General features: G+C 41.7%; 1 protein-coding gene across 1 annotated transcript in view; it reads left to right on the forward strand.

Moving 5' to 3' along the window:
• The first annotated feature begins 714 nt into the window (after positions 1 to 714).
• PARVA (parvin alpha) overlaps positions 715 to 12738 on the forward strand; it is a 35566-nt gene continuing 23542 nt past the window's right edge. The window contains exons 1-4 of the mRNA XM_072422284.1: positions 715 to 849; positions 8095 to 8184; positions 8261 to 8331; positions 9868 to 9970. Coding sequence (XP_072278385.1) covers positions 822 to 849; positions 8095 to 8184; positions 8261 to 8331; positions 9868 to 9970 — 292 coding nt within the window. The 5' untranslated portion in view covers positions 715 to 821. The remainder of the gene's footprint in view (positions 850 to 8094; positions 8185 to 8260; positions 8332 to 9867; positions 9971 to 12738) is intronic.

Here is a 12738-nt window from a genome sequence, read left to right on the forward strand (position 1 = left end):
TTATTGCAGAAGTATCATCGCCTGTCTCTAAATTTAACTACCTGCCTGCTCGCAATTTATTTTTTTTATGTTTAGTTCCCCTTTAAAATGACATATTCATTAAATAGGCTGCATTTTATTTCAGTAGAAATCTTTACATCAGACGATAAAGAAGAACAACGGAAAGAGAAACCGTGGGATTTGATCCCAATAAAGGGATAATCCAAATGAATGAAGGGGGGCTATGCATGATGTAGCCTTCATCAGAAGTGACAACGCAGAAGCACGCTCAGCTAATAGGGGCAGAGTGTTGTCACCTTAAAATGAGAATGGCTGAACAGGATTATTAATGGCAAGATCACCTTGGCATTATTTTAATAAAAGCTGCACGTTAAACATATTGGAAATTACATAACATATCCAATCCCATTGGATAGATCCGGTGTGTTCAGTTCACGAAATATGAATTAAATTTAATCTCTGGACATTAGCGCAGGTCGATCTGTATTCAGGATGCGTCTCTCCTGCTCGCTTCTTGCTTTCCATGGCCGTGCCGTCAGGAATGTGACCTAAAAAAGGGAGATCAGTCTATATTGCCTCTGGCGTCGGAGAAGGCCATGTTACATCATGTTACAGATTGCCCGCAAATCTCCTGTGGCTCCATATTAAATTATACATTCAGCTTCGCAGAGCTTGCAGCCGTACCAGCAGCGCAGCTAGAATCCGGTGGCTCTCCGCAGCGCCTTTCCAAGTGGCCTTCACGGACTTTATATAAAAAAATAAAATCAGAACAGAGCGTATCGCTCTTACGGAAAAGATGCCCGAAGCTCGCCATTGGCACAATGGGTTGCGGAGCGCTGTGCACTAAAGGTACGACATCATTTGCATCTTTATTCATTTTATTTTTTTTTCTGGCTGCGATTGCAGGGATTATGATATCAATGCACTCTTCAACTCAGCTTTTAGACAGCTTACATCGGGGCAATAGGGCAGCAAATGCGCCGCTATAAAGAACGGCCTTCTATAAAGCAGTTTTATTCCGCATTGATGAGACGACCTGTAACCACTGATGACTGATGGCTTTGAAATCCACAATAGGCTTTCACTCTGCGCAAGGTCTCAATGTACCACATATTGTCCAGAAAATAACATATGATGAATACAAAGTTACATTTTTTTTTTCTTTGGTCCTTTGGCGGGGGTGTTATAGATTTTATGTCTGTGTTTTTTTTCTGTTTGTTTGAAAAGTGCGGAAATGGTAAAATATAATAGGAAAGCGGACGGCAGTATACAATGATACTTTGTGTTTTATTAAATACTTTTTGTTTGACGTATTCTAAGCGCTGATTGGCTGAGCAGGGATCAAAGAGGCAACTTTGTTGCAAAGTTTTGGAAAAAGTGTAGGTAAAGTAATGGGGTCACCTCAATAAGGTTAAAATGTATTTTCACTGTGTATTGGAAAGTTGAATGGGTTTGGACATTTAGAAAGGACTATAATACAACAAATGTGCTCATCGCAGTTGTGTGTACAGTGGCCCCTGGTAATTGATGAATGACCACTGTGCATGTCTATGGAGGAAACACAGCATGGTGCCATTCACTTATCCACTATACCACCACCACCGTCATAGAATAGAATGTGTACAGTGCTCACTGGGAATGATCATTTCCAGCAACAATGATCTGATGTCTATCCGACACCATTTCCGGCTTTAGATATTCAGCAGTTCTTTCATTGAGTAAGAGCAGATTTTCACTTTCAAACTCCGTTCTAATCCATTAACACAATTGGATCTTCATAATTAATCAGACCTATTGATAAATATCTATAGAAAGTATGTTTGTTGTAATATGTATATAGATGATTAAGTACATCCAATCCGTTCTCTATTGGAAGAACAGAATCGTATTCACTCTCCTGGGACTTCGGACTAATTGATTACCAATTGTAATATTGCTTGGATGGGCCAGTAAACCACAAAATTGGCAACAGATCTGCTCGTGTGTATTAGGACTAACGTGCTCCTCTTAAAGGGTCAGTCCATGCAAAATTGATACTTGGTAGATGTAAAGGTAATGTGGACCCTAAATGAATTACATTTGGTGCACTGTGTATAATAAACAAAATAAATATTTTTACCTAATCTAAATTAAGCTCCTGCAGACATCATGTCAGGAAATTTTAATGGTTGGGATTTTGTTTACTTTAAATATAAAGACAATTTTCTGTATATCTTATGGACATGATTGCTGAGCTCCCCGTGCTGAGCTCCCCGGTTTGCACACCAGTTGTGCCCATTATGAGGGGTTCCCACCATCTAACAGGTCTGTTGTGCCTAATAATTGGGGCCCCCACCATCCATATGCTGAATTCCTGGCTCTGTACACCTGCTGTGTCCATTATAAGGCCCCCCCTCTATCCCTGCTGTCTTTATTCTTCATTTCATATTATAAAGATTGTAAGAATAGGAGTATGAACACCCAAACACACAAGTGGGCAAGAACATTTGTGTAGATTGTCATTCATATTCATGGGGTCAGCAATCTTTGTTATTTACACATTCAGATTCTGTGCCCTGCTTTGCAATGCTACACAATGGTTTTGCTTTAGTTGATTAGTCGGCCGACCCTGCTTTGAAAATATTAGTCGTCCGGCGGCTGCATTGAATGCACTCCCTTAATGGCTGTTATCTTAAGTCCCCTACAAAAGTGTAATGGACATGGATACAAGAATTGATGCTGGAAATGGGTTTTTGTTTTTGTTTCCAGTGGCAGATGAATGTATGAGTGATGTACAACAATGTCGTTCTGTTCTTTGTAAGGGGAAGTGGGGAGGATGAGCAGGCGGCACCCCGTTGTGTTCTCCTCCATAGGAGTGAACAGTAATCCTGATCTCTTGTTCATCATGCTTCCATGGCTGATTAATTAAAGACATAGGAGGACCACTGTACAATTTTTGCCCTATATGATCATGTCCATTCGTGATGATTATCTGACGTGTTCAGCTTTAGAATGGCTGTAATGGGTAATCTTCCCTGTCACTTGTGTCTACAAATGTCTACAGTAATGCAAAAATATGAAAGGGCATGCTAGTAAAAAGGTGAGATTTACTTGAATGTAAAATATGCTGAAAGTACTATACTCCCCACATGAACTAAATTTGGTGTTGGTGAGTTTTTGCCATAATCGTCAATGTAGGAAATGCATTTCAATTTTGGCACAGACTTACCTTTTTGTAGGTGTCCGGCCATAACGAAGGAACCTGTCATGGCTCCATCTCCTGCAGCCAACTTCACCACCAGTTCCATGGCAATCCTCTTCGGCCATTAGACAGCCATTGATTATGTTACAATTGCCCTGGTGGTGTTGCATATAGAGCAGCACCTGGGTGGTCCTATATCTTCTTAGGAGCAGTCTTTAGGGTCAATCACAGTGGTTGACTTACTCTTTAATATGCGGTTGGGGTGCACTCAATAGGATTATGGGACATCTCCATTCCTCCAGCGACAACCCCAACACAACTGCAATGCAACCTTGCTCAGTGCAGATGAAACCGGTCCCCATTCAGTCAAAGGAAGCGGCTAACTGCTTAGGCATTGCAAAAAGCTACATTTCTGGTGCAGGATCCTCATTCTGGTGCCATGCAGTGTAGGCAATAAACAAAAAGCCACCAGGAACCAGGGAAGGAGAGAGGTTCTTATGTGTCATGCCTCTTCTGTCAAAAACCTCTACTTTCTGGAGACTTTGTGTTCTTTTAGGGTTTATTTTTTCAGACCTTTTTGCACAGTTACCTGTAATAGAGGTAGACCAACGAATGACATGGAAGGGAGATGAGTCGGTGGACGAAAGCTCCAAGCACTGCATAAGATGCAGGGGATTGATGTGCAAGAGTGCGTTCTTCAGCAGATTTATCTTCAACCAGTAAAACAATATCTTTCATCATCCTTTCATGGCTAATTTGTGAGCATGGCATGGCGATGTGAGCATGTCCATTCGTCTTGGGTGATGATTACCTGACATGTGTACATGACTCTAGATCCTTGGCGTGAAGACTACTTTTCTCTTTTGGGGTCCAATTGCCATGCCCCACCTTTGGCATTAAGAGTGATTCAGCATGGGTAGTTCTTTAGGACTGCACATTATGGTAAAACCTGTCATGATGGGAATAGGTGGGTTCCATTTGCCAATCTTTTATATTTAACAAATAGTAGTTGCCTGGGTGTTATCCCCAATGAACCATTGGCTTCTGTACTTTTTTATATCCCTGGTATGGGACAAACATGCAGCTGGCAACTTCTGATCTACTACATTGTCCATTGCTTTCATGCCATTGATGATAACCAAGCTCCTAGCATCTTCAGAAGGAAGTCAATATTGGCAGCCTCCATTTTTCTCCTATCATAGGTTTTTTTTAACATCTGATTATCTCATGATATTTTATAGACGCAGAATTCTTGGGTTCCATATTTCAGGAAATCATTATCTAAACAGACTCCAATCTCCTTCCTGAGCCGAGTGATAGAAGATAGTAATGTTGGGCACAGCTAGGCAGCTTTTAGATGAGGTAAAAGATGAGTTACAGTTTAAAGTTTATGTGTCATGACTATGGACTTTGTACAGCAGTGCGTAATATGATGGCAATAATATGGTCCCTGAACATGTTTATCATTATTCAGATAGATATCGAATTTACTGGGGCAACAGGTAAAAAAGTTGTGCACCAAGTCTACCATTTAGGCACATTGGCTATCCAACCCCCGAGCTCTCCTCCTACAGAGATGTTTGGATTCTATAAACCTGAATTCACACAGATTGGCTAGCAAGTGGTCACTTTGGACTTACAGTCTAAAACCATATGGTTAGCAGTGCCTGGGTGGCCCTATATGTATATACAGTGGTTGACTTAAGCTACGTACACACGTCAGATTTTTATCGCCCGATAATCGGCATCGGCCAATTATCGGGCGAAAATCTGCCGTGTGTACAGTCGGTGTCGTCCATCGTCCGGACGACCGACCTGCCGGATCCACGGACGATGGACGACAGCCGATCGTAATGAAAGTGAAGGGGAGAGCGCGCAGCAGGGTGCCGCTCCGTCGCTCTCCCCCTCCCCTCTCCATAGAGCATGAACGGTGCTGTATGTACAGCACCGTTCATGCATCGTGCACTCCCTTGTCGTTGGAAAGGATCGTGAAAGATCCTTTCCAACGACAAAAATTGGCAGTGTGTACGCAGCTTTACTCTTTATTATGGGGTTGGGGTGCACTCAATAGGATTATGGGACATCTCCATTCCTCTAGCGACAATCCCAACACAACTGCAATGCAACCTTGCTCAACCATAGCTCAGTGCAGATGAAACCGGTCCCCATTCAGTCAAAATAAGCGCCTAAGCGTTGCAAAAAGCTACATTTCTGGCGCAGGATCCTCATTGCAAATCCCAAACTCATGTGCGTGCTTATCAAGATTCCCAACTGCTTCCATTTAGCCACCTTGGTTGTGCACAATACTATGTGATTCTGAATGTCCTCCACCCAGGAAATGAGGTGGGCTCCATCTGACTTTCTGCAGCTTCTAATACACAGAGTGGAAGGTTTAGAGCATGCAGTGAAATCCGAATAAGCATTTGCAGTACAGAAGAGACGCCTACAGGACTAACACAAAGGCTTGAGGTCAGATTTGAAGCTCTAGGTAGCAGATAATTATCTTTCAGTGTGTACAGTTCACCTGAGAATACCTTGCCTATAAAACACCCCCCTCATCTCTAGAGCAAGACAGAGTTGTTCTGTAGTCCAACAGGGGAGAATTAGGAATTGCTTAAGATCTTGGTGCAGCAGAGGCAGTGTAATTGCAAATGGAATCTCAATAGCTTACTGGATATATTGCAGATCTACCATTTTTTTTACTTACGGACTAAACATGGGAAAGCAAACCTGCCTTGTAGAGTTGTCCACAAGATGTTTTCCTTTATATTGCCCAAATTTACAAAAATAATGAATCCTGTGTTCCCACCTTTAGGGGATGTACTATATATCTCTCTCTGCATGGACCATCTCCTTCCTGGTGTCCTATGTTTTTTGGCTGTAGCCAATTTGGCAAGAATTCTGAGGTTTGCTAGTATTGATCTATGAAATGTGATGAGGGTTGGAAGAATGCCCCAGATCCCATGTGGGCAGGTGACTATATTTAGCTCAGTCTGTGGCTGTAAATTGATACGTCTTATTATGAATTGTGGAAATAATAAAACTGAATGTATGTATCCACGTTTAATATAATTATCACAACATTACACAATGCTCCTTCGCCTGGCCCTTGGCCAGCAGAGACATCAGCCATGCTGTTATGTACCATTATGGAGAGGTTGGCTCTAATGCGTTCTTGTGGTTTGATAATTGGCCCTAATCGTCTCATGGCCAGCGTGGGCTGTCGGTCAGTGACACGTGAAGGGTCACATCGGCTGGGTTATAGCGTCGCATTCCCCTCTTTTGTAATTACATCATCCTGCACTCAGCGACGCATTCTGTTTATTTGACAAAATGAGTGCTCCGGCTTCGGTAATGGGTCTTTTTTTTCCCGCTGAGCCTCCACGCTGGGAAAAAAGCAGAGACATGTTCGGCAGTCTGCATATTCGCTTGGCAGAGCATCAGCAGATAATGGAAGGGGAAGAGATGTTCCTGCATGGAATCATTTCCTGACAAAATACTCAGAATTAAATGAGAATGTATCCTGTTGGCTGCGGCGGCATGTCGGGCCCCAGGCATAGGACAGACCAATAAAAAAAAAGAAGAGAGATAGAAAATATAATAAAAATGGCATTTGTGTCCCTTGTCTGAATGTATGACAATGGTGAAAAGCTGCGCACTAATCAGAATTTGGGGATGCATGCTTGGAATGCAGTCTGGTTTTTAGTGGTTCATCTAAGAATAGACGAAGAGCCACCCAACTGTTTAAAGTTGAAGTTTAATCTAAATTTTGTGTTCTTTGCTGTTTCCTTTTCTCCATCAGTACCATGCCAAAACCTTGACATACCTTGCATTAGATCTTGTGATACCATCAATATCATAATTGGGTTTCCGCACTTTCCTATGCAATGCCGGCAGATCATGGCTGTGGGAAGAGGCGTGCAGTTTGCTGTACTGTGAATAGATAAAAATACAAATCATTTTATAGATATAACAATTTACTTCTATGTATTACATAGTTACATAGTAGGTAAGGTTGAAAAAAGACATAAGTCCATCAAGTTCAACCACTAGGGAAATAAACATATCCCAGATATAAAACCCTATAAGACATAGTTGGTCCAGAGGAAGGAAAAAAAACCCGGGTACAATTTGTTTTAACAGAAAAAAAATTCCTTCCTGATTCCATGAGGCAATCGGATGTTCCCTGGATCAACAGTCACTGTTATTTTTACTTTAAAGTTTTAATCCTCAGGTAAATTCTGTGTTTCTATAAATCATCCAGCTTTTTCTTAAAACAATCTATAGAACTTGCTGAAACTACTTCCTGAGGGAGCCGATTCCACATTTTTACAGACCTTACAGTGAAGAATCCCTTCCTTATCTGGAGCTTAAACTTCTTTTCCTCCAGACACAAAGAGCGCCCCCTTGTGCTTTGTAATGACCCCACAGTGAATAATGGGGAAGAGAGTTCTCTATATGGACCATTTATATATTTATACAGGGTGATCATATCTCCTCTTATACGTCTCTTCTCAAGGGAGAATAGATTCAGTTCCGCTAATCTCTCCTCATAGCTGAGCTCCTCCATTCCTTTTATTAGTTTAGTTGCCCTTCTCTGCACTCTCTCCAATCCCACAATGTCTTTTTTGTGAACTGGTGAGGGGCAGGATTATGTCTCCATCTCTGCAGGCTATTCCTCTTGTAATACAAGAAAGTACTTTACTAGCTTTAGATATTATAGCTTGGCATTGCATGTTATTAAGTCTATGATCTACCAGAACCTCCATCTTTTGCATCTGTTTAGCCAGCTATGGGTCTGGGGTTCAGCTTCAAAACTCCAGCTATAACAACACATATATAGGAATATATTTTGCATCAATCTCTTTAAAGAACCTTTAATATTCATGGTTGGCAATCTTCTTGTCTTCCAGTATCAGAGCTTCAAGAAGAAGGCATCAATGCCATCAACCTGCCTCTTAATCCGATCCCATTTGAGTTGGATCCAGAGGACACCATGCTTGGTAAGTTCTCATCATGCCGGGGCGGGAGGAAGTATCTGAATCATTAACCTTTCTAAATATTTCATTTGATTTGCAGAGGAGAATGAGGTGAGGACCATGATTGACCCGTACTCCCGGAGTGACCCCAGATTGCAGGAACTCATGAAGGTACTTCCTTTATCTATGAAGTTTGAATACATGTTTTTGAATCTTGTTTGTCACAATATGGGTAAAACAGTGTTCATGTTGTATTGTTCATACATATAAATAAGATTTTATACTATATATTTATAATGCCTATTCTGGGAAGATAACTGTATAGTGATGTCTTAGCTCTATCTATGGCTGAGTGTCTTTATTAGAGTATCTAGATAAGGTTTTGCATTATCTTACAATAAATAGTCAGAAGTAGATACAATTTTTTGTGATTCCAGTGGAAGTTAGTGTCCATTTTATTTAGCATTAAATGACAATTTAGACCAGTGTTTCTCACACTTTGCAACATTGGGGACCCCTTGAAATAACATTCAGGTCTTCAGGGAACCCGGGCTATAATTACTATATCCACAGATCACAATATATTAGTATGGTGGTCAGTTGGAAAATTTCCTCTTACATTGCTGGCCATTGGAAACAAAGCCAACATTACAAAATATCATTGATGTTACTTAATCTGACCAAGGAGGCAAAAATGTCTCCAGGACCCCCCAGCAACCTCTGGAGGAACCCTGGTTGAGAAACACTGATTTAGACAATTGTGCCCTTCCAACCTTGGCATTGGTTTGTAGAAGGCCCTTGTCTGTTTCAGCTTGGCTGCCTATGTGCACAAAGCCCTCTACATAAAGACTTAGTTCAACCAGTTTGGTGTAAAGGACCTCCAGACATTCAAAGAGCCTGGACCTCAACTTTATTGAGTGTCTTTAGGATGAATTGGAATACCACTTTTGAGCCAGGTCTTCTCATCCAACATTAGTACCTGACCTCTCCCTTGGCTACAAAGACGCAAACAAGCTCAAAAACCTTCCAGAACCATGGAAATGGATGCCAATTCCATTTTTATGTCCATGGTTTTGGAACTGAATGTCCAACACACGTATGCCATACAGGAGATATAAGAGACTTCACAATATAGTGTATCTGCTTGGCATTCTACTTTGATAAAGGGGTCCGATTTGGGCCAAAATGTTCATGATGCATAGTGTCAAGAATGTTCCGGGAAGAATTGTCTTACAATCTTTTATTAAATGGTGATCTCTCAATCTAACCAATACAGCAGCCAAAAATCATTGTTGGATTGGTATGTAACCAATATGTAGACTTCTCAAGCTCCAGTATATACCCATCATAGCAGGGCATAAACGCACATGCTTGCCCGGCTCATCCGTTATTATTACCATACAACGGATGCCTGTCAGATACATCTACAGATACCTTTACACTGACAATAAACATCACCTAAATTATTAATAAATGAAATGCCAGGTTGAATAAATTGTTGTGTTTATGGATGATGTTTGCTGCCCTCTTACATATATAATACATTTTTCCCCATCCATAAAACAGAAAAAAAAAACTCTTTGCTGTCTTCACACTCTTGCTCTTACCAACTCCATCAAAAGGATTTCTGTGACTGTGCCGGTAAATAAACATTTCCTTTATTCGGCAGCCGCTAATGCTTGTGGTTTTGTTTCTCTGTTTGCCCAGGTTTTAATTGACTGGATTAACGATGTGCTAGTTGGGGAGAGAATCATCGTGAAGGACCTTGCGGAGGATCTGTACGACGGGCAGGTGCTCCAAAAACTTTTCGGTAAGACACAAGTTGTGCTGAAAACATATCTGGGAACAGTGTAGTTCAGGGACAGTGCAATGTTGTTTAGCATCAGACAAGATGATACCTGCTGCAAAATATGATGATTGGTATTGGGCTCGCACAGCTTTTTATTCATAATCAGGCTTAAAATCTTCAACGTATTTTTTTTTTTTAAATGCTTTTAGAATAGACTTGAGGTTAATACTGCATTCCAGGAACACAGTTAATGCACATTCATGAACTGTCTTTATTGACAAGAGATGTTTTATTTGTGTTCAGCCAGCCCCATGATCCAGCCACCCGTTCCAAACAACATGGCCCTGACATTGCTTTTCTTCATTCAATATGGTAGCAAATTTATCCAACCACCCTACCATTCCTCACCCACCCTGCAGAATGGACGGTAAAAGAGAGTCAATGCTATGATGAGAGTCGCCCTAGCTTTTCCTGTCAACAAGTTGTTAAACTGTGCAGTTCATTAGGACCTGACTCACAATGCTCCCAATTTACCCATCCACCAGTGTGACATCCATAATGCTAGTATAAAGACAATACAGCACTTTTATACTCATACCTTTTACACATTGTTCATTTAATTACCAACATTCATACAAAGAATAAAGATAATTTAGATAAAGACAGAATGGGTTAGTTATCCTCCAGCTAGTATATATTTGAATAAATTGCATTTTTTAAAGAAAAAAAACAATCTCTACTAGGCCCTTCTGGCATAAAAAGTACTCCAAATACTGACCTTCTGTGCTGCCTGGCAGCTGAGTGCTCTGCCATTTAGGAGAAATCTTCTGCTCGAGTGTCTTCATAAACCAACACTTTTTGGAGCATCCATCTCCTGATGCCCTGCAACACTCCCTGGTTCCTTTCCGATGACTACAGTACGCAGAAGTGAATTAGAGATCGGTGGGCAGAACCACTGAGCACCATGGGGGAAAGCACAGCGGCTCAGTAAGAAAAGCCTAGAGGTCTCTGAGATGGTAAGTGGGGACATTTCCCAATTTGGCCTTGCATGGTAATTTAGATGGAGGCAGGACATCTGTCATCTTCCTGACCACAGGTCTTCAAGGAACCCCGGCTATAATTATTATATCCACAGATCACAATATATTAGTGTGGCGGTCAGTGGGAAAAATTCCTCTTACAATGCTGGCCAGTGGGAACAATGCCACCCTTACAAAAGATCATTGGTGTTACTTAAACTGACCCAAGAGACACAAATTGCTTATTTTGCAGAGGAACTTTAGCAACCTCTGGAGGAACCCTGGTTGAGAAACTCTGATTTAGACAATTGTGCACTTCCAGCCTTGACATTGGTTTGTAGATAGACCCTTTCTGTTCCAACATGACTGCCCATGGACACAAAGCCCTCTACATAAAGACTTGATTTCACCAGTTTGGTGTGGAAGACCTCCAGTGGTCTTCAAAGAGCCCAGACCTCAACCATTCCACCTTGATAAAGGGGTCCAGTGTGTTCCTGATCCATAGTGTCAATGATGGGCTGGGAAGAAATGCTTTTGATCTTTTAATGAATGGTAATCTCCATCTAAACACTACAGCAGCCAAAAATCAATGTTTGATCAGTATGTAAGAAATTTGTAGACTTTGAGTGGACCTCAAGTTTCTGAGATGGTAAGGGGGGATATTTCCAACATGGCCTTGCATGGTAATGGTGGCAGGACATCAGTCATCCTCCTGACTTCAAACTTTTCAATAGGAAGTACTAGCATGCATACAGTTACTGCTTACTTTCTTTCTGTTCCATAGAAAAGGGTAAAAAACGCTTGTTACCCGCTCATTAGTCCAACCAGCTGAAAGGTCCACTTTAACATCAGTAGACATATTGGGCATTATTTATTAAAGACTTCTCCAGTCTTGGCTTTAATAAAGATAAAGATAGACTATCATGGGAGAACCTGTATGATCCAGCAAACCTGAAATGGATCAGTTGGCAAATCCTTGACAAGATCCATTCCAGGCCATTATTTTTAAGTACTTATATAGCACCAACAAATTAAGCAGCTGTACAATAAATAGGGATTGCAAATGACAGACAGACACAGACAGTGACACAGGAGGAGGAGAGGACCCTGCCCCGAAGAATTTACAATCTAGGAGTAGGGGAAGCAGCACACAATAGGAGGGGGATATGGAGTGGTGGATCAGTAGTAAGGGTTTGGGAGACCGAAGAAGATGGGTAGGTGAGATTGAAGGGATGGGTTTTGAGTGCATAAAGTAGAAGGAGGCTGTATAGGACAAGGAAGACCATTCCAGAGAGTCGGGACACCGCTAGAAAAGTCATGGAGCCGTGCGCGTGATGACGTTATGAGTCAGGAAGTCATTAGTAGGTCATTGGAAGAGCGAAGAGAGGGGCTAGGGGAGTATTTTATTATCAGGTCACAATGGTAAGTGGGACAAGAGTTGTGGAGGGATTTGTGTGTCAGGTGGGTAAGTGGGACAAGAACGGTGAAGGGATTTGAAGGCAAAGCACAGGAGCTTGAATTTGATTCTAAGGTGAAATAGAAGCCATTGAAGAGAGGCAGCAGAAGAGGAGTGGTGAGAAGGCTGTGTATGGGGTAGGTAGGTGGGAAGACTGTGTATGGGGTAGATAGGTGGGAAGGCTGTATATGGGGTAGGTGAGTGGGAAGGCTGTGTATGGGGTAGGTGGGTGGGAAGGCTGTGTATGGGGTAGGTGGGTGGGAAGGCTGTGTATGGGGTAGGTGGGTGGGAAGGCTGTGTATGGGGTAGGTAGG

The sequence above is a fragment of the Pyxicephalus adspersus genome, chromosome 9 (assembly GCF_032062135.1).
Source record: "Pyxicephalus adspersus chromosome 9, UCB_Pads_2.0, whole genome shotgun sequence".
Taxonomy (NCBI): Eukaryota; Metazoa; Chordata; class Amphibia; order Anura; family Pyxicephalidae; genus Pyxicephalus; species Pyxicephalus adspersus.